This window comes from Gavialis gangeticus, unplaced genomic scaffold (genome assembly GCF_001723915.1).
Source record: "Gavialis gangeticus isolate Ggan-Ray unplaced genomic scaffold, GavGan_comp1, whole genome shotgun sequence".
Classification (NCBI taxonomy): Eukaryota; Metazoa; Chordata; order Crocodylia; family Gavialidae; genus Gavialis; species Gavialis gangeticus.
This window is the reverse complement of record NW_017729011.1, coordinates 17,565,486-17,588,268: the sequence shown is the minus strand read 5'-3', so window position 1 is coordinate 17,588,268 and position 22,783 is coordinate 17,565,486. Positions and strand designations below refer to the sequence as shown.

At 40.5% G+C, this 22,783-nt stretch overlaps 1 protein-coding gene across 1 annotated transcript in view; it reads left to right on the top strand.

Annotated features, from left to right (window-relative positions):
- Positions 1-22,783, top strand: part of MED27 (mediator complex subunit 27) — a 160,469-nt gene that overhangs the window by 93,425 nt on the left and 44,261 nt on the right. The window contains exon 4 of the mRNA XM_019510707.1: positions 19,951-20,044. Within this exon, the coding sequence (XP_019366252.1) occupies positions 19,951-20,044 (94 nt within the window). The remainder of the gene's footprint in view (positions 1-19,950; positions 20,045-22,783) is intronic.

Here is a 22,783-nt window from a genome sequence, read left to right as displayed (position 1 = left end):
TGAGTGCGGTTTGTTGTTGGGGGGGGGGGGAAACAAACCAAGAGGTTAGAATTTTAGCATGGTAAGTGTCGTCTTTGGAGGGTTGTTGATTTTTAATTCCTTTACTGTCTCAGATTTCTAAAGTGTACGTTGTTGTTTTAAGCTGTAATAAGGTTTTTTTTCAGGTTTTGGCCATGTTATACCTCTGAGGGGTCACCTTGAAGAATGAAGGCGTGCAACTGTGTACATTTAACTACTTTGAAAAGGAATGGTTTTCTCTTGGAATTTACATTTGTCCCCACAGAAAAATGTAATATGTAGTCTGGACATCGTGAATGGGAATGGTTCATGGGACTGATATGTTTGCTGTTTTTCATACACACTGTATGAATTTTTGTTTTTAATGTTCACACTGGTATACTATACCAACTTCCTTGTCATGTACGGGAACATGTTGAGCTTAGTGTAGCCATCCATTTTTACCTTAGTTTTCAGTTAAAATAACATTTAAAATGAACCAGAATTTGAAATAAGCATTTTGAATGCCTCCTTGAACTTTTATTGCTTTAACCAGAATTGGTACTGAAGGACAAATCCCTTCTTTTTTACTCTACTCATTATGCATGTCAATTTTTTGACTGAAGGGAGAGAAGTTTGTTGTGGCAGTAGGAGCTGATTACTAATTTAATTTGTTCTGCCAGTGAGTCACTTCTAGCTTGGATGAAACAGCAAAAGATCTGTTTCCTTGGTCACAAGGTCTAGAGTCTTTTTATCCCTTTGAGATTTTGAATTTCCATTCTTCACATTGTCTGGCTTTTTCTTAAGGGATACTAGGAGATTGGAGCAAGCTTCAGAGGTCTGTGTGGCAAACTAGAACAGAGCATAACTCTACTTGAACTGAGCATACAACTGATTTAAAGGAAAATATCCCTTGTAACTCTCCAGAGATTTGGAGAACACTTGATGGATAGAATCTGCTGCAAGAGAAAAACAATAGATGGATATTTATGTAACATTAACTTTCAGCTTACATCTGTAGGAATAAAACAGTCAGCCCTTTTTCAGCACTGAGGATCTTCATTTCAAGAGGTGCTAACAGGTTCTGAAATATTAGATATGGTATAGTGAATAACTGCAAAACACAAAATCCATCCACTAGATAATGAAGGCAGAAGTTCTGACATGCATGCTGGTGCCTTTATTAGATGGTGAGATGGCATAGACAAATGAACTCTCCTATTCATAGCTCAAGTTGAAAGAAACATGTTGTGAGCAAGCGAAACACCATTGAGAGACAAATTTCAGGAAACTTAATTACTATGAATTTAAATAGCTGAAAACGAGCGTTTTCAGCTACAGAATACCATGTGCATATGATCAGGATCAGACTTAATCTCCCAAAGTAGGGATATTTTTTAAACTCCAAATGCTGTCAAAAATATTGTCTAGGCTTCTGGAATAGATCACAACGTTGCAGTTTATTTAAACAGATTTCCATCTCGGTGAAGAGCTCTGTTCTCCTGGTTTTACTTTCAGGGGAATTCTCTTGCTAATCCTCCCTTCCCCCACCTGTGATTTTCTTTTCTTTTTTTCCCTTTTGGTTCAGGGTATTTATGTGCATCACAAATAATTGCTAAGTTCTCATTCTTCCAGCAGTGCTAATAATATGGTCAAGCATAGTGCAAAAAGAAATACAACAATAAAAACTTGGTATGCTTCCTTTTCCTCTGTCTCTCTCTACCCAAGGGTAAAATCTCAGTAGCCCAGAATGGATATAGGATGCATAGTAGCACACTTTATCCATAGATCTTAAAGCCTTTCACAAAAGCAGGGAAATAACATGTTTTCTCTTCTATTGAAGGCAAAATGGAGCACAAAGATGGAAGGAAGGTGACTAAATCTAGTCAGTCTTCCATAGCAGAGCTGAAAGTAGATCCTCAATGCCTGGTGTGTCATTCTTGTTCAGAGCATGGACTCAAGAATGACAACATGCATAAGCTGAAACCCCAGTCCTACAATCAGTCCAGGTGTATGGACGATGTCACTCGCACGGAGGCCTGTTGACTTCACTAGGACCCGGTGTGGGTGTAAGGGTCTATTCACTTGGATCTGGTTGCAGGATCAGGGTCTGCAAGAATAAGAATTTCAGAGAAGTGTTTTCTTTTTGTTAAAACTGCAGACGTGATCAGGAAGCTTTCATGCCTGCAGGGTGTTTGTTGTTGTGTTGTGGTTTTGTTTGTTTTTTTTGTCACTGTTCCTGAATTTCAGTTTTTCTTTTTACCTTGTCTGCCATGCTAAGTTTTTAAGGAAAATTTATGTAGCTACCATCATATTACATACTATAGGTAACATTTTACTAAATGCTCGGAAGTAATTACATGCTTGCATTGCTTCTAGACAGTGACTTAACCCCATTCTCTGGTCCTGTACTTAAACTCGGTAGCAGAAAATTTTAGCCACTGTCTGCACAATAAAGTTACAAGACCTAAGTTATTACACGACTCCTAAGTTCATTCTTCATATTGACTAATTTGCTTCCATTTTGGTTGTGTTAGCCTTCAGTTGTCAGGCTTTTGGATTGTCAGAACACCTATTGCAAGCAGTTTGCTTTGTGATGTATAGTAAAACCAAAGAAATTGCAATAAAGATTTTTGGGCCTGAAAATCAATCTGAATATATCGGTTCGTGAATATTTGTTCCTTGCATTCTTCAGTATCAAAAGTCAACATTTGTACACTGCAGTTGTATTAAAGGGAAATAGTTGGAAGAGTGGCATATTGCATGTTTAGCCTATTTTCTAAGTGAAGCTGATGGCTCCTGTTAGTGTTTCATTGTTGATTCTGGAGCAAGTTCTACTTTGACAAACAGATCGAGAATTTACACAATGAGTCTGTGCGCCACACACTGTTACTTCTGAAATCCTATTAGCACTGATGTTGCACAGTTTGGGAGGGTGGTTTTTCCTTTCAAGGTATGTATAAAGGAGTTAATGACAATTTTCAAAAAACATACAGGGACTGGCAACAGGCCGAGACAAGAATCCAATAATGACTGTAAAGCAGATACTTGCTTATTTTGTTAACCAAAATTCACACGTCCTGATGTCCACCTTCCTCTTTTGATTGCCACTGTGAAGCTAAGGAGTTTTGAAAAATTTCCATGCTAGTTAAAACAACCGTTTCAAAGCAATTGAAAATAACTATGTAAATTTTATTGCAAAGACTGTCTCTCTCACATTTCCTTGCATTATATCACTCACATTTTATGGTTGCTAAGGGGATTTATTTGACACTGTGATCAGAAATCGTGCTTTATTTTTTAAAAGCAAAACCAAGAAGAAAAAAAAAGACCCTGACCTCAAGAAAACATAAGCAAACGTTAATAATGTATGTTGATGCTCCGTGCACAGTTCTGTGGAAACATAGATGTGTGTAAGTGTGTCAGGATTGTTGAAAGAACCAAGGCTTTGGATTTTCTGACATTTGTGCATTTATATTTTCAGCCATGATATTGGGGTAGTGTTAGGTTTTTGGTTTGTTTTTTCTTTTGGCTGTTTTTTTTTGTTTTTTGCAAGTATTTTTTTAGGCTCTGTGCTGTTATTGGCCCTGCATTCAGATTCATTTCCTTGGATTTTTTTTTGTCCCCACATGCTTAATGGAAGTCACTTAGTTGCCCTGTGTTGTGGGTTCCAGAGATCTGACCAAACCACCAATTTGCATTCTTTAAAGTGCTATACCACCTCTGATATTATAGAAGAGATTAAGTGGAGTATAGATTTATGTGCTTATGCATATGCTTTTATAGGAGACTACCTTGTGTTTACATATCAACCTTCATTCATTGTTTAGGCCAGGGATGGCCACAAGGGGTGTGGACAACCTCTGTGTGTGTCAGGTGGCAGACTGGGGAGGGGACAGGCAGTAGAAAGCAGAGCAGCAGATCAGGCAGGAACCACAGGATAGGGAACAGATAGAAGAGCAGCAGATGGGGCAGAGGAAGGGGATTGGCATGGCACTCACCGTGGGTACAGGGCTAACTTGTGGAATGTCTGCCAAAAAGGTTGGCCCCAACTCGTCTAGGTACACGCCGCCATCTTTCACATCTACTAAATGATGAAATACAGTTCCTGCTTAATGAAAGTAGAATTCCCTGCATAGTTAAAAACAAGCTAGTTTACAGGAAATAATTCAAACACTTACCTGTAAGGTTACAGGTGGACCCCTGTGCTTTTTCAGATGCATGCTGGTTGTGAGCTACTTGGAGTGTGCAGGTCTTTTCTGCATCTTCTAAATCTCTTTTGACCTTGGTATTTTATATTTTACAAATTGCTTACCCACACTGATGCCTCTGGAGAAGTCTCTGAGTAGACCTGTAGGAAAGATTTCTTTCCAGCTCGCTGTGCGACACCCCCTTTCCCCAGGCCTTCAGGAACATCATCTTATGAAGAAGTAAAAACGAGTGAAAATTCTCAGTGGCATATGGTTCATCTACTCAGTTTTTTTCAGTGACTGCATTACTGGAAATGCTACGTGAAAGTGTGGATACAGCTGAAACTTGCAGTTGAATTTACACTCTCATCCTGAAACAAGTAGCTGGAACAGGTAGGTGTTCGGGTGACCCATCTGTTAGAAATGGCACTTATACATGCTAGAAAGTTGCTTTATGTTGCTTATACCTGCGTATTGAAAATAATAATTAATCCTAATCCCCCATTTCCAAGTGTGGATGTGGTTATTTCAGTAAAAATGTACTTTATACAAGTATGGTAATCCTCATAGACAAATGGGGTCTGGCTCGCTCTGGCATTAGAGTTCCAGTAACTGGTTTGCCCCTTTGACTCATTCAGGCCAATGTAGACAGCACTAGCGCAGTTTGACATAGGAATGGCATTTGAGTGTCTCTCTTTTCGACCCTAGAGAAAACCGCACGATGTGTTTGGTTTGGCTGCTTGAGGGAGATGCAGTTTTTCCCACATGGTACAGCATGAGCTTAGTAACAGCTTAGAACAGGGATAAGCGTCAAGGAAGTGTGCAGAGTATGAAGAAGAAAACAAGCCAAGATGTAGAAGGAGAAAAGTGGAATTTTTTGAAGGCATCGAGTTTGATCACGATGTGTCAAAAGAGAGGAAGCGGGTGAAGAGAGTTTGGGGGGTGCGGGAGATAACATTGAAGCAGCAGTAGAAGAGAGAAGACAGAAGGAAGTTACAGGCTGTGGCATAAGATGGTCAAGTCTCGGTGAAAGGATTTTGCAGTCAAGTTGGAAACGAGCAGTGACTTTTAGCGAGATGTTATGGAGGCAGAAGTGACAGCTTTTGATAAGAGCCAAAAAAACTTCTGGAATTTTGTGAAAGGGACTGCGATGTATTTCCAGCTTCAAAGCACGAATCAGCTGCTCCCGCCAGCTGTCATGGTGAATGTTTCAAGTCTGGGAGTTGCTGTCTCTGTGTGAGAATTGGTTGAATCTCCCTTCACTCTCTCCCCCACTGCCCATGTGAGTACAAAGTGTCATTTCATAAGAGCTGGCAGAGATCGCTGCTTTAATAACTTTTGTTAATTGATGCCGCTGAAAAGCCTGCTGTGGAGTTGAATTTACTACATGCAGAGACTTGTGCAGCAGGCAACTGTTGGATTAAATTATAATTTTAACCCTGAGATTAATAAATTACATTTTAATACGAAAAAATTGCATTACACTATGGCTACTGTTTTTATAATAATAGCTTCGCTAGACTTCATGCCTGTTATACACTTATTTTACTTACCAGCACTGTAACTTTTTAAAGCTCTACCATCAGTGATGGCCTTAAAGTACTTAGGGGGATTCATTCTGGTTTGCTTTGGTTTGGCCTTTTTATTTTTATACCACTTACTGTTGCTGAGTCCACCTGAAGTCTAGTATCTATGGAAGTGAATGTTATATTGCTTGTAGCCTCCACCGCGTGCCACAAAGGCCAGTAAAACCAGGCTGTGTCAGAAAGCAGAGTTAGGCGTTAAGTTTAATGGGTATGAATCCTTAAGCTGAAAATTACCTTGTCCCTAGAAGGCAGGGAGATGTTATCAGGGGCCAGCAGCAGGGACTCGAGGAAAGTCTGTTCACCAGGGCCCTCCTTGGAGTCGCTAGGAACAATGGCCACAAGCTGAGGGAAGATAGGTTTAGGTTAGATATTCGGAAGAACTACTTCACTGTAAGGGTGGCCAGAGCCTGGAATGGGCTTCCCAGAGAGGTGGTGCTCTCTCCTTCCCTGGAAATCTTCAAGAGGAGACTGGATAGGCACCTGGCTGGGGTCTTATGACCCCTCCCACCCCCAGTGCTCCGTCCTGCCTATGGCAGGGGGTCGGACTCGATCTGTCTAGGTCCCTTCCGACTCGTTGATTCTGTGATTCTATGAATCCAGATCTCAAAAGAAGTCAAGGGCTTTAAAGGTCAAAGACAACACTTCACTTTGTCCTGGAAAGTGGTTTTTAGATGGTGTAAATAATAGGGCTGGGGGAGCTCTTATTAACTTTGTGACCACTGTTCTGCTTTGTAGCTCTTCAGTGGATCATTGCGGCCATTTAGAACCTGTTGGCCCACTGGAGCAATTTGAATATCAACATGAATACAATTTTGGACATAATTACAGCATTTACTAGGTCGGTTCTAGTTCTGTGTCCCCCTTTTTCCTCTGGAATTATGCTGTTTCATATTCTTTTTTTTTGTACGCAACAATAGGGTAGATAAGGGGAATTTTCAATAAACATTTTTAGCTTACTGGTATCTTTACCCCTACTTATTAGGGTGCTTTGTGGTTGTGAAAACGTCCAAGTTGACTTCTTATTTGACGTAATGTGCTGGAAGTATGTAAAACTTTAGGTTTGGTAGACTGTCATCTTCATGATTAGTCTGAGCCACTCATACCATGGGCATTGTAAAACAGAGCAGTTTAGCGTATTCAGAGTATTGAAAGAGGAGCAGGCTTGCAGTTTCACTTAAGAGTTCAGATGCTGGGCAAAGGCATACATACCGTGTTTACTCAAATAGAAGATGACCCTGATTATAAGACAACTCCCTGATAGTTAGATTCTGTATACAGGAAATTTATAAATTTGTTGCAATTTTCCAGGTGTAGAATCGAAATATTGGAAGTTTGCCTTGAATTTGTCCCTGTCCCACTGCTACAGCAGGGAAAATTAATCGGGGGGGGCGGGGGTCAGGTAGCCCTTTGCTTTTTGCTTCCCTTCAGCTTTTTCTCCTGGCAGCTCTTTCTCCCTCTCCTTACTGTCAGATCCTGCTCTCCCTGAGCACAAGGAAGTGAGGAGCAAATTTGAAAACAGTAACTTTGAAATTAAACATAGCTATAACAATTTGCATATAGTACCCATGCACTTAGTTTATTTAGTATTGATGCATGTTACTACTTGAAACTGCTGCAAGGTTTAGCACAGGTACTTCATAAACACTTTTGAGCAGCACCTTGGTATCCATTTATATGTACTATAGACTATGCATGACATTAGTCCAAACCCAAAAGGCTCGTGACTTACCACATAGTTCCTTGAGTTGGAACCCCACTAGAGTCAACAGCGTTTCAAGCCATGGTGGCTCCACAGCTCAGTACTGTTCAGTATGTGTATGTACAGTAAAATCCCTGTTATCCAGCATGAGTTGGGAAGGTGGGGGGGCGCGGGGTTGTGCTGGTAAGCCAAAAGTGCCAGTGACCTGAGATGCAGGGTTTCTGGCTGGCTGCAGGGGGGGGGGGGGCATAATGGCCACATATGTGGGGTGGCAGCAGCAGTGGGTGGTGGCAGGGGCCACTGTGTGTGGACTTCCCACCCCCCATGCAGCAGAAACCAAAGTGGCGCAGCACAGCCATGTGCATCCCAGATTTCAGCAGTGCAGCAGGAGGCAAAGTGGTGTGGCATGGTGCTGAAATTCCAGTTAACAAGGTATTCTGGTTGGTGAGGTACCAGATACCAGAGATTTTACAGATATGTCCCCCTCCCCCCAAAAGGATCCATGTGCTAATTAGCCTGCACTCATGACTGCAACTGCATGTCTTGCCACAAGTCCTGGATGCAGGTGAGGCACAGGGCAGCCTGATCCAGCTTCACCTCATGGAGGGTGGGACCACACTAATCATGTGGCTGGCTGAGAGGGGGGTTAACAGGGGGATTCTAGGTGAACTGTATGCAGTGCTGTAGCTCACCATGACTTGAAAAAGAGTTGGTGGTAAGGGGAACTGCACTGACTGTGAAGTATCATCTGGCTTATTCAGATGGACTGTACTAACCTATCTTTGTGGTAGATTCCCATCAGTATGTTTGCCCAATGTATATCATGTGTTTATAGTCATGCTTAGTGTTGCCTGTATTTAATCAGCTTAACAGTTGGTTCCCATTAGTGAGCACATGCTGCTTTTGGCAGCTGTTTAACAGTAGACAGTTTATTTAATGAGATTTTATTGTATGCAATTGTAAGACGAGGGGTTCCCCCCCCCAACCCCTGTGCCAGTTGCTGGAGAAAACCTCATCTTGTATTCAAGTAACTATGGTAGTTGGGTAAATTGTAAGATTGTAAATTGGGGAATAACTGCAAGATGACCTCAATGCTTGACCCAGCGGGGAATTCCCTCCCTTTCCTTTCCCATCCCATTCTTATGGTCTGCATTGCTAAAAGTACTCCTGGAAGTCACAAGTATTAGGTTTAATTTAAGCCTGGTGTGGGGTGAAGCTGTTCTAGCACCTTTAGGTGAATTAAAATCTGGGGCCTTCTGCTATCAAGCCATTTAAATAAGTATTTGCCATCAACTTCAATGAGACTTGCTAATTTTTGGCATCCTGAATTATCATCAGGTTAAAACCTGGCTCTGGCTTGCTTAGCATGAGCTAAAGGAGCAAAACTTACACTGAAGAAAAATGTAGAGCAGCCTAGTTAGAACTAACATGGACACTAATTAATCGTTGGAAAAAACAGCACCTAGTTGTTGTTCCCTCTCTACAAGATGTGGTTTGGATAATGTCTTCCCTACATCCCTGCTGTGGTTTCCCATAAGCTAGTTATTAGTACAAATATTCCTAAATTTCAGATTTTTGCCTTGAGTTGAAAAAATGAACAACATACATCTCAAACACCGTGTGGGATAAATGCTATTTAAATCTTGCCTGAGCTGCTAAACATCATGCTAGCAGTGGATCACTGGACTGCATCCAGTAAAAAAGAGAGGTCATGCTAAACAACTAAGCCATCTGTCCAGCACAGAATTGAAAGGCTTTTATAATGAACTATTTTTCCATTTTACCCTCTTTTTGGGAGCCTGGGTAAGAATCAAAACGCATTTAAAAAGCCGTAGCAACAGAGATGGTTTCTGAATTGTCTTTACCTTGTAAACCTGATCTTTTAACACACAACTGTATCTCAGCATTCTGCAGAACTAATTAGTGCATTAGAAACAGTATTTTTTAACAGGTCTGGTAATAACATAATGCACATCTTCAGAAGTATCTCCTGTCTGTTCCAGGCGTTGCTTTTCTAACACAGACTTAGAGGATTTTTATATGCTTATTGACAACACTGCTGGGAGGGTTTCAAAGAACTATGACTGTCTGCTAGTGCTGCTGCTTCCCAGAGCTTATTTTTATAACAAAACAAAAAGATTTAAAGCACTGAGTGTTGCATTTATAATTAACTTTGGAATTTATGCTCTTGTTTATGAACTAGATAGCTGTCCTTGGCTTTACCAGCGCAGCCTATTTATAGGGAAACTACAACCTAAAAACAATAGCTAACAACAGTGATAATTGTGGTCAAGCATCCCAACTCCGATGCAAGTTCGTTCTCTAAATTGTATTGCGCATCCTTGTATAATAACTGTTCACCGTTTGGAATAAAAGATTTTCTGCTGAAGATGTTTTTAAAAAGGTGTTGGAAAAAACAAAAAAATCATGTTCTGCTCAAATGTCAAGATCGGAAGTTCTGAGAACACAACGTTTCCATCGACTTCAGAATATTTAAGGGCCAGTCTGTTTATAAATTAAAAGCAAAACAAATCAATCCTGTTCTTGGATGAAGATGCTAAGCACAGGAGTGGGGAGAAGAGCAGGGAAGATGAGTACAGGGCAGAGCAGGAAGGTATATTTGAAGTCTGTGAGGAGCGAAACATGGTACAGCATGTGTGTAGTAGGAATTAGTTATGATGGGTTGCTTGTGAGCTGGGGAAGTTAGTACACCTTCATTAGAAAAACCACTGTTTTGACTAATGGGTGAATTTGCTTTGGTATTTGATATGACTTGGTAATCAAAAGTCCAGTTGGTGTAGTCTGTTTTCTTTACTATCTAGCCTGTGTCTATTTTGGGGTCAAGATGCAGTTGTATTTGAAGAGGCATCCTTTAAATACAAGGAGATGCTGTATTACTGTGATGAAATGCCCTAATGCATTTCCTGGTATGATTTTGATGTATGAGCACATCGGTTTAAGAGCTATAGAAAGAGCTAAGAATGCTGCATGTGAGCCACATACATCAAGAAAAGTATAGGGTATACTCTTCTCCTTACTGTGTTTTCTTTTGTCTTGCAGAGGAGTTGGAGAAAGGAAGATCTAAGGGCAGGCCACCTTTTACACATCGTGTGGTCCAGAGAGAGTTTTGGATAGAGGACTTCACGAAAGAGAGAGTAGGGCAAGGGTGGGCAGTTATTTTGGGCAGAGGGCCGCTTATTGAGTTTTGGAAAGCCATTGATGTCCTCGTGACAGGCAGCCCAGGGCAGATTAATATTAATTTTCTAAATTTTTTAGGGGCCCTGTGGGCCAGATGTGGCCCCCAGGCCGCATTTTGCCCACCCATGGAATAGGGGCTGCTGGAGGAGAAAAAGTGCAGTTTTTGTCTTGAAGCAGCTGGACCTATTTTGCATTATATGCGACTTCTGGAGAGAGCTGAGACCCCCCCCCCAAGGTAGTTGGCTACCTGTTGTGACAGGGCAGCAGTGTCTGTCTTAAGATTCCTGCAGACAGGAGTTGCTTGCGTGCAGATTGTTAGAACTTGTGTTCAAAACCGTGTGCTTCTCTCTTAAATAAACTGTACCAAGAAAATACCCGACTCCATGCCAGTGGTATCTGCTTCAACTGGGAGGCTCAACCACAAGTCCTCAAATCTGTCACACCTGGCCCGGGTTTAAGAATAGCTAGCAGAAAGAGCAAATTGGCAGCCAAATTATTTTTAAATCATTTACTGTGCTAAAAGCTCCAGATCTTCTGTGTACCTCTCTAGGATCCAAAGTTCATCACTTTTTCACTTTCTCTTCATCCTTGTTGTTCCATTTTATTTGTTGTTTCTCCCAGGCACTCATTTCAACTGGTGCCCATCTGTAGACTGGAGAAAGTTGGGACACATTGGAAAGCCTTTCTCTTGGTCTGAGAATATGTAAAACAGTAGTATCAGAAGCAGAATTAGACCTTTCTCTTTTCTTAGCTACTCAGCATCTCTGAGGCTGCATAAGGCTTTCTGTAATGTAAATAGGAACTGTAATCTTGGGAAGTTTTAACAGGTTGACAGATATGTGCAAATCGTGACTCATTGCTCATTTTGGCACTAAATTAATGTCTTTCAGCTCAGTGTCTGCTCAAGTATAAAATAGTCACTGCTGGTGAATGCTTCAGGTTTTGTTTGAATGGGTTTGAAAGGTAAAAATTCAAGTGCAGCAAAATGTGAAGGGTCTTTCAAGACAGCACCTTGGGAATACTTCCCTAAATGGAAGAAGCTAGGATGGCAGTGTTGAAGTCTAACTTCAGCAAAGGTGAACTACCTGGTGCCTCGTAGCAAATATAGCAAGTCAGATGCTGGTGTGCTGCCACTTGCACTCCCTTTAAACTCTTGGGTCCTTCTTCTGTATTTCCCAGCGTGTCTGGCTGACCACAGTGAGACATTACAGGAGAGGAACTCCCTGATCTGTGGCTGCTGGTGAAGTTTCTGGAGTGCCATGAGGATTCAAGATGCTTCTTTCTCTGGTTCCCTTTCTTTGGGGCAGCCAGGGAGATATCACCTAAGCAAACAGTCTTAAGACTTCAGGAGCATCATTTAAGATGAGATCATTCAAGAAGAGAAAGCTGTATTATAAAATAATGGCTTGAACCATCAGGGCCAGTTTGAAACTACAAAGCTCACTTTTTGCTGAGCACAACAGGATGGCTGTAGTTGAAGTGTAATGAAAGGAAACTATGTTGCTAGATAGCAATACTCTTTCACTTTTTTGGCAGACAGCTTCAGAGATCTAGCTTTGTCTTCATGGTCTTGGGCTTTCCTTTCATCCTTCATCGGTTTTATATGTTTTACACGAGTTCAATATGCCTGGCTTATCAGTGCAAGGTACTTTCCTCCTTAATCATTGTGTCCTCCCTGTCGTGCATTTGTTCGAACTGACTGTTCAGCACTCTGAGCAGATAACGTCCAGTGCAGTATTCCCCTGTTCAGCAGTCCTCTCTGATCATCTCAGTGCATTGTGGGGTGCTTTATTGAAAAGCATACATTCTAGCACTGGGAAATAAATTAATGCCTTTCTAAAATACCTTACCTGGCATCCATTCATGTTGCCAAGCACCATTTTTGAATTGATGTCAGACAGTATGACTGATGTAGCTGGGGACCATGACCGTCATTACAACAGGATGTCCATCACAGGGTAGGGTAGTGCAGAGCAAGATGGTCAATGTAGGAAGAGAGGAACTAGAACATGAAATTCAGCATTCCTACAGGGTGTTTGTCTTTGCAAGTTGTATATGTTGAAGTGGTATGGATGCAAGCTTTGGCTTCATAAGTGCTAAAAGAAATCAGTAAGTGTTCAAGAGTTTGTCCTAATTGTAGCCAGCAATGATGAAGTATTTATTTTCTCACAATTTCTGAGTTCCATCCCATCTTCTTTTTGCACTCAGACTTGCTTTGAGATTGGGGGGGGACTTCTTTGAAATTTTCCTGCAGCAGCGCCCTGTAGCAAAGGCACTCTATTTATGTTGTACTACTGGTTTTAATTGGGTGAGGAGCAGGGACTACTGCAGCATTCAGCAGGTTGGTAATTGCATGTGCACCCTCTGGAGATTATTTAGGCCAAGTTTACCCGTGCCATAGTCCTATTTTCTATTTGATTATTCATGAAAGCTATGATACAGAAAGCAAGCTCTTCTCCTGGCCCAGTGTCTCCACCGGAGGGAGTGGGGGCGGGGGGAGGACACAAAGAAAAACACCATCAGCATTTCCTGGTTGTTGGAGATTAGCTTTCAAAGCACTTACTGGACAATGCATTTATCTAGTCTTCTGGAATCCTGGTGAATACTGGCTTTTACTTTTCGCCAATAAATTGTTTGTCCAGGATAGTTCTGTGGTGCTTTTCAAAATAGAGTGAACTAATGTTTTTCTGTAGTTGAGAACTGCAGAAAGACAGAGTATAATATAGTGTAGGACTTTTTTTTTGGCAGTAGTGCAAGTGTAAGGCCTTAGGGTGTAGAAATTCTTGAAAATCAGCCACTTGGGAAAGAGGGCTACAGCTGCCAACTAATTCATTACCTCTAATTACATTACAGGTGTGGTGGGAATAGTTCCTTAGCAGAGGTAGTGCAATAAGCACGCGCCAAAGGAAGAAGCCAGGGGCTTTGAGCCTTGTGTGTCAAGCGTTCGCTTGGGGTAAAAGAAAACTGTAGGAGTAGCCATGCTTGAGGAACCATGTTGGCATGAACATCATGCCAACTTATTTTTAAACTGCCCTTTAGGTAACAAAGAAGCAACCTGTAATCGTGGATTTGTCCAGGTGGACTGATTTTTATGTCTACAAGTTAAGTCCTTGATTATTCATAATTTAAATCTTCTTTTGCATGAGTGTTTTTAAGCTACTTTTCAAAGAACAGGTTAATTCTCATCAGTAGGTATAATCGTAAGATGTTGACTGGTAAGAAAATACAGCTACTGCACTAAATTTGGTGCTTCTGCTAGCGAGGAGGATATATACTTTATCTTGGTGCATGTAACTAGTTACATAGTTCAACATAGTTTTGTTTAATCTTTACACTTTAATTATGTTAGAAAATAGCTGTTTGTTTCTGATTTACTAGGGTTGTATTTCAAGCTGCATTTGGATGAAAAGTGGAATTCCATTAAAATGTACAAAAGCAGCATTTTTGTATTGTTCTTGTTCCTGAAATAAAGCTGTCTTAAATTAACTAGATACAGGAGAACAACTGGAGGCTTAATCATAGTTAACAAACTGCTGGATTGTTTCTGGCCCCCATGAGTCAGATTTTTTCAAATGCCTAAAGAAGCAGATCATTGCCTAGTGGGATTTTCAAAAGCATCTAAGCAGATTAGGTGTCTAATTTCCAGTGGGCACGTCTACATGTTCATTAATGCGCTTTAGGTAATGTGCATTAAATCTAGTACCTTCATTGTGAGGTACTAGAAAAAGGCACGTTAGCCTATTTTAATGTGCATTAGCTAAAGAACACAGGTTTTTTACGGCATTTTAATGCTCATTAAAATAGGCTAACGTGCCTTAAGCTGCATGCATAGACACACCCAGTGAACTCTAATTTAGGATATGATAGTACTTGAATGTAGTTGGCAAAATACAGAATGTGCTGACATGGGTGTGGCCCTGTCAGTATGCTAAACAACTGGTATAAAATTTTTAAAAAAATCATTTTTGGTTTTGTATTAATTCGTTATTATCTGAAACAAGAACATTTAGAATTTGTTGCCATAGCTATTTCTTTAACTTCTGCAGTCATTTGCATTGTAGCATCCAGCGCTAGGTTGTGTATTGATTGAGCATCAGTTAAGAAGAACCTCCATATTTTTTGATTAGCGTATGGTTAGCAATGACCTCTGTTCACACACAAGTGACAGCTGAATTTGTTTTTTGCTGAGTCTGGAGTGCTTGGGTTTAAGTAACGTACACACATGCGCATGCTTAGAATAGAAATGTATCAGATTCAGGAGTGTCTAAAATGACCCTGATGCGTAGTGTTGATGGGTGAACTACCTGCCTTGGAGCCTTGTTTTATCTGCCTTCCGCTGTCCTGAGGAAACCAGTTTTATCTTATACAAAATGACTCAGTCTTGTAAGAAAGCAAGCTGATATCCAGATTCGTCTGCATGAATTAACTTGCTTTTTTTTCTTCTTTGCAACAGGAAGCGCAAAGCAGGCTTCTATGTAAAAATCTTACTGTAGTTCTGTTCTTTGTTGCTTATTGAATGTTGGCATTGTTCCCCACATGTATCAAAGGGTATATAACTCCAGTGATGATTTAATGATAATGCCAGTGGTGGCTTTGGCTTATTGACTTGCAAGATTGCATTGAGAACTCATCATTCCCAGTGAAAAGAATAATGTTCTACTTTCCTTTCTGTAGTGGATAGTTAATATTCTGAAAAGACTTTTAAAGCCTAAGCCTATGCTAACATGAGAACATATCTATCTATACTTTTATTCATTCATTCATAGCTCTGTAGTTCATTTACCATGTTTATGACTGCAACCAGCAAGGACTCACTAGCACCCCTTCTGAGTTCCAGGTTCTTTTAACAGAACCTGAATAGAGGAGCATTTTCTTTTGGCTTTGAAAAGTTTTTACACAAGTTTTTAGACCAGGAAAGTTGTCATTCCAGTGGCACTATTCATACCACTCTATTTGAGCTTTTCGATAAATTCTTGTTGTCGGTGGCTTAAAACTTTTTATGCAAAAATGCTTCCCCTCCAAGCTATACTTGACAAACATCATCTTACGCTTTTGTTTCAGAGTTTCATGGATTCGTATGGTACGTTATAAAAGTCTACTTAAAGTGCTTTTAAAATGTGGATTTAAGAAAATACTTTCACCCACTTGAGAAATGTAAACATTGGATATGAGAAACTTTTTAAGGATGGCTTTGCTTTAAGGTGTTTTTTTAAAAATGTTTTTTTTAAATATTTCAATTTGCTCTGGCAAATATGTTTGAAAAAGATTAGCACATTCAGTAGTCCAATCAAAATAATATTTTAAATATGATTGCTATAGAACTAAAATCTTTTTGGCTTGTACTTGTGAGAGAAATCTATTGTTCCAAGTATTTTTAGTATGTTTTTGCATCTGAATTTATACAGTTTTTTTTGGTTCAAGATTAGGCATCAAGTTGCCCTTATTTAAAATTATTATTTTAATCTTGTACTTGGTGCACTGTAGGTGTGTTTTAGTGTGTAGTATAGTACAGTATTGTACACATAGGCAAAATCACAGATTCTAGTCCTGTAGCACTAACGGTCTAAATTGCTTGAAGGGCATACACAAGATTTGCCTTCTGAAATAGGGTATGAATGTGGGATCTCGTAAAACCTTTAGCAGCAACATTTCAGGACAGCCATATTACTTAACCATTGTAAAACCATGAGTGAAATATGTAGAGCTTCTCAAGAGTAATTCAAAACTTTATAGCACCCCAAGCCCTTGCATAAATTATTACATATTCAATGCAATTTTGTTAGAGCAAAATGACTTCTTTGAAATCGCTTATTCTCATTTTGCTCAGTTCCTATTTCTTTATTGTTTCTTCCTACTTTATCTCAAATTACTTTACTTGCTCATTTGACTTGGTCCTCTTGTCTCTGGTAGAAGGATAGCATTTCCACAATGAGCTTCTCCCCAGCCCTGTCTTTGCGTTACTGTTTGACTTCAATCCAGGTCACATCAGCTTCCTTTAGCCTACGGTGTATTCCTTTTCTCTAGGACTATTTCAGTATTCCTCTCTTGTAAAAAGGTTAAAAGCCGAAGTTTAAGTTTTATGGTATGAGGCTTTGGATGCTCAGTTTGTTCACATCCTTGGAAAAGGGGTAAATGGCACTCAGTCACTGTGATCTGCTTCAATGTGAGAGGGGTCTCCAGGGGCATGGGGCTTCTTGAGTTGGCTGATGGTGTGGGTAGGGTTTTATGGCTGAGCTTTAAGACAGAGAATATGGTTTCATGTGAAATGTAGCTCCCTGGCATTTTGAGGAGGTTCAGCATTGTTGCAGTTTTTGCTATGGGCACAATAGGTTCCAGTGTCTTAGGGCTGTTGAGAGGAAGCTGCTTTTTCTTTTGAGAAAATGTGCTTCATTTTTAAATGCAAGGAATGATGTGGCTTGTGTATCCAGGTTAAGAAGGTTGGATTGGGTTGTGAAGGTGACCCTTTCAAGGTTCGGTTTTTGTTTGCCATGATCACCCTTCTTCCTCTTGAGTTTTTAATGAGCTTATAGTACTTCTTCCACCAGGCTTGCTTTGTAGTTAATCAGTTAATCTCACATTGCAGGGCTTCAGTTGGTTTTCTGAAAACCAACAGAAGCAGGGATGTTTTTCATCTAAGAGCACAGTTTGGAGGTCTTTGTTCTCCCCAAATATCAAGACAGAAATATGAACTGGCAGGATAACAACCCTATGCCATCATGGGAAATGTGCCCATGTATGCAGGAAAGTGGAAAGATTTGTGCTGGAATTTATTGAGGCTTAATGAAAGAAGGGTAGAGCATGTTAAGGGGGCATCGTCACTCAGGGTCTAAAACAGTGGTGGCCAACCTTTTTGTGAGGTGCGCCACAAATTAGCTGTGAGCGCTCCCCAAGAGCCACTCTGATCCCCTTCTCCTGCCTAATCTGCTGCCTTTTTTTCTGCTCTTTGCACTATTTGCCACTGTGCTGCCAGTCCCCTTCCTGATCTTCTGCATATCACACACACAGGCTGTCTGTGGTGTGCACACTGCGGGTTGGCCACCCCGGGTCTTGAGGATGCAAATGATCTGTGAACTGGAAGGGTAGGATTAATGCACACAGGCGTGATCTCTCAGCTGTATTGTTTACTATAATGCAGGGGCTTTCAGCCTTATTTGAGGAGTGTACCCTTTCTGGTGAGTGGTACTCCTGGTGGGTACCCCCTTTTGGATGTGGAGCTGGGGGGATCCCCCAGCAGCCGGTCTAGCAGGGGGCCAAATGTTGATGGGGTGCTTAGCGGAACACCACGTACCCCCTAGGGCCTTCCCAAATACCCCCAGTGGTATGCGTGCCCTGGTTCACAACCCCTGCTATAATATATTAAGCTTATAAGTCCCTTGGAAGTATATTAGTAATGGAGGAAACCTTGCTGTCATCAGTATGAGCGGAGCTGAGTTTAGAGAGCTTGGCAGGGAGGAGTGCAATGCTGAAATTCTGTTTCTGGTTCACTTACTATTCAGCAGGTGTTTTTGTTAGGTGTAGGCTTTCATATTGCTCCAAAGCTAACTTCGGTCTTATTGCTTTTCTAGCTTTCCTGGTGGGTGTCACCTGTACAGTGTTCAGTGGTGCAAAATGTAGTACTTGAGCTCATAAAGTGCTGCTAACTCTGACTGATGAATAGATTGTAATGGAGTTTGTGATGCTTGCAAATGTCACCTGAAGTCAGTTTATAAAATGTCTTAAAGCAATTCTTGACCAGTCTTAGGTGGCAGGTGGTGTGACAGAGCTGTTTATTGAAAGCATGGCAGGGGATAGCCTCACAATGCTTTTAAGTCTTGGATGAGCTCTGCTTTAGGAGGCAGAAGGATTCCTACTGATTTCAGGCATTTCACTAGAGAAGGAAATAAAATGAGAGCACATTTTGTCCATTGGAATTCCAGAGTTAATTAGGAGAGAGACCTGTAAATTGGCCAACTTGCCTTTTGTTCCCCTCGTCACTGTGCCTGGTGTATAAAGGCTAGAATAAAACTTCTGGCTTTTTATCTGCTGGGTTGCTCATAAAGGTGGGTTTTGAAACCTGTACGTGACTGAAACGCGAGTTGTTGGTTCTGATAGTTTAACTGGTTTATACTGTTTTATTCTTTCATAGGTTTGGTTGGTAATGGTTATAGTGTTAAAGAAAGATGTTCAGACTTCTGGAAGGCAGTTGACTTTTTGTAACTGTATGGCATTTTGATTAAGAAACTAGACGATAAGATAATTAGCATGACACACATTCATGGAATAGACAAATGGCTGTCTCAAAACATTATTGTACATGGGGAATGGTCATCACACAATACGTTTCTATGAAGTTTGCATAGGGACCAGTGCTTTGAGCCTACCTTATTTAACATTTTTATCTGTGACCTAGAAGCAAACATAAGATCTTCCCTGGTAAAATGTTAGTACTTGGGGAGTGCTAAATAATGAAGAGGACAAGTTACAAATATTGCACAGTTTACAGCTTTTGGTAAGCTAGGCACTAGTGAAGGCACCTATTTCAACGTGCTTATATGTAAAGATGTATATCTCAGGATAAAGAACATAGGCCTTGCTTATAGGATGGGGACTGTCCTGGGAAGCAGTAACTCTGAAAATGACTTGTTATGCAGGGTGAACTTGTTTCCAAAAATACAGTGGCTAAAAGAGGTGACATGATCATTGGATAGCTAAACAAGGGCATCTGGAGGAGTAGTGGGCAGTTGATAGTACCTGTGTGTTTGGTTCTAGGCTGCTTGCTGCTGGAGAGCTCTGTCCACTTTTGTTGTTTGCCATTCATTAAGGGTGTGGACATACTGGACAGGGTTCGGGGAAGAGCCATGAGGTTGCATAAAGGATTGGAAAACATGTCTAGACTCAAGGAGCTCAATTTGTTGAGTTTATCACAGAGAAGTGGAGGCCTAAGGGTCTGAAAAGTACCTTCACAGTGAACAAAGGTTTGATAATGGGCCCCTTCAGTCCGTCAGACAAGGGCCTGAAACTCAAGCCGGACAAAACTGAGCTAAAAATAAGGTATAGATTTTAGACAGTGAGTGTAATTACCCGTTGAAAAAACTTACTATGGGTTGTGATGGATTCTCCGATAATGGCAATTTTCAAATCAATGTTGGATGTGTTTTTAAAGGAAATGCTGTAGCTTAAATAGGAATTAATTCAGGGGAGTCCAATGGCTACATTATTCAGGAGGTCAGACCAGAGGATCACAGTGGTTCCTTGTGGCAGTATCATTTGAGTAATTTGAGGCTTCTGTTTTGTTTGGTAGGTACGTTGATGATGTGATCAACCGCATTGACAGGATGTTCCCTGAGATGTCCATCCAGCTATCCCGACCCAATGGTACCTCTGCAATGCTTCTGGTAAGCTTGGTTCTCAGGGACTCGCTTGGGATGGGTTGTATAACGGTCACTGGCATACATACCCCAAAGCCCCAAGCCCTTTTCAAAAGAGTACTCTTGAGGTCGTACAACACCACCACACGCTGCTTTCTCTCAAAAGGAGGATGAGAAAATATTTGCGAAGTAATCCAAAAGTAAGGACAGCCAGTTCTGCAAGACTTCCTGGGAGACCTGAGAAGCAGGCATATCAGCCTGCAGACACGGCAAACAGGGAGTCCCAGCCTTATACAAGGGAAGTGTAGAAGGAAAGGGTGAGGAGAAACTAAGTTGCTTCACTTGTTTTGTGTTCACTGATAACTAGCAGCCAGTGGATTATAGGATATGTTGCTCAAAAGGGTTTTGCCCTCTATATAAAATCTACTTCATGCATATTTTCCTCGTGTGGTGTAGTGCATCTGTTGTAGCAGGGGTTAATGTATTTAATCAGAGGCGTTTGGGTTTGAAAAGAGATGTAAATGATGAAAAAGTACCTTCTCTTCAAGAGAATAATGTTCTGTGTTAATCTCCAAGCTACTTGGGTATGATCATGTAATACATGGAGCCTATCCGGCCTCAGACACTTTAACTATGCCTTCAGCAGCCCTAGTAGTGAGAGAAGATTTAATGACAACTTTAAAAAAAAATTATCCTCTGTGAAATAAGCTTGTCCAAATTGTTTCTGGGTCAGTGATTTCCTATTCCCTGATGAAGTCAGGAAGCTGGCATCAGAGTGCATGAACAGTAAAAACTGGCTTATTGATAAACAGGTCTAAGGTATTAGACTTACTTCTGCCTGAGCAAACAAGCTTTCATTCCACAAGAACCTATTAAACACATCAATTTTCTCATACAGCTGTTGTATTAATATCAAGGAAGGAGACTTTAGAGTTTCCAGTGCAGCATATTAACTTGTTGAAATGAAGAGTGTTGAGCTGTGCCAGTGGAACACTTCAGTATGAAATGGAGCTATTTTTACTGTATTGAGATGGAAGTAGACGTTCCATTATTTACCGTATTGAAAATAAAATGGAAAAGCAGTATCCTATAACTGGGGGGGACCTATTCAGTCCTTTTCCATCTATGCTTCACTGCATTTCCTGATTTACAATTGGGTTCTTTCCCATTGTCGTACAAAAAATTATGAAAAGATTATATATTATGCATGTATATATAGTTCCTTTTTTACCAAGTGAAGGTGAAAATGAATCTAAAATCAGAATCATTGAAGCAACAAGCATCAGAGCTATGGAACCAGTTTAATATACTAGATTTACACTTTCAGGTGTTGGCCACTTAAACCCCTTTTACTGTAATGATTTAAACTTGATTTTTTTTCAAGAAGGGAAAAGAAAGTCTTGCAAAAACGTGTGCTGATTTGTAATTATTGCATCCAAGTAGGCATTGTATTACCTTTTTTTTCTTGGCAAAGAGTTAAAGCTTGCTTTTTAATATCCAGTCTGAGCCAAGGTTGAATCAAACAGCAAAACATAAGTTTAAATATTTTTGTGACTTAATGCCAGAATTGTTACTTAGATCTTGAGTTGTTTTCATGGACTCCATAGGCCTTGGAATCCTCACTATGGAAAGATATCCTTTGCCCTCCTTGAAGGGATAAGTTCACTTATCTATGATAATAAATCTAGCGGTGATTATATTTAGTTTCAGTTAATAATGGAGGGTTAGTTAGTTGACTGATTTTTGTTTGTTTGTTTGTTTGTTTTTGTTTTCTTTTAAAAGACAAAAATTCATTTAAAAAATGAACTGAGTCGGAGGTTAAAGTAGGCAACCAGCTTTCGCTGGCTTCGGAACATTTAATCTGCAGTTGTTTAATTTGCCAAGGGGTACAATATAGTCCATGAGAAATTGAATTCAATAGCACAATCCTAAGAAACCATATATTTTCACTTACCGTGATGCCTTGAAACTTGCTCTTAGGTTTTGTCTTATATTTAACCCTTTCTGTGTGTAAAAAAAAAATAAATAAATAAAAAAAAATTAATTAATTAAAGTTCTTTTAAAAAGTAATTTTTATTTACTCACTTTGAACTTATTTGTGCCATAAACTACTTTGTGTCATATACTGAGTATCCTTATCTGCTCTGTATTTACTGGGAGACAAGGGCAATCAGTGTTTATCAAGCTTCAAAAACAAATTGGTAAAATTTGCAGAACTTGTGAGGTATAAACTGGAGAAAATAATTTAGGTTGAAAGAGTTGTGGTTGTAAAAGAAACCTGTGCTTTGTGATAAAGAACAACTTACTGAGCAGGGGCATCATCATTGGTAGTAGATTCCTGCCCTGTACTGGTCCAGTGGTATTCACTTTTCACTTGGCATTCACCTGCTCCAGGAACAGTGATCACAAAACCTTGTTTTCAAAGTGTTTGCTGTATATGGTCGTGACAGGTTTGTCGTTTCTCCTCTCAAGGCAGCTTTTCCTTCTTTCCCATCTGTCTCGGTGGATGTTGCCAACATGGCACTATCCATCTGGCCTTGACTGCTGGAAAAGGTTTTGCTGTTTTCAGCCACCAGTCATCCTGTGAAAGTTGTTATAAGATGGGCTGTGAGATGAGCACCTCTGTCACTGGGGACAAGTGAAGCTTGGTAGAAACAAGTCCCAAGTCGGTGTGGTTCAGTTCACAGGGCTTGCCCAACAGCTCTGCCCCAGCACCAAGTAGTTCTCAAGGTATTGCTCATTTCGTTAAAAAAAAAAAAAAAAAAA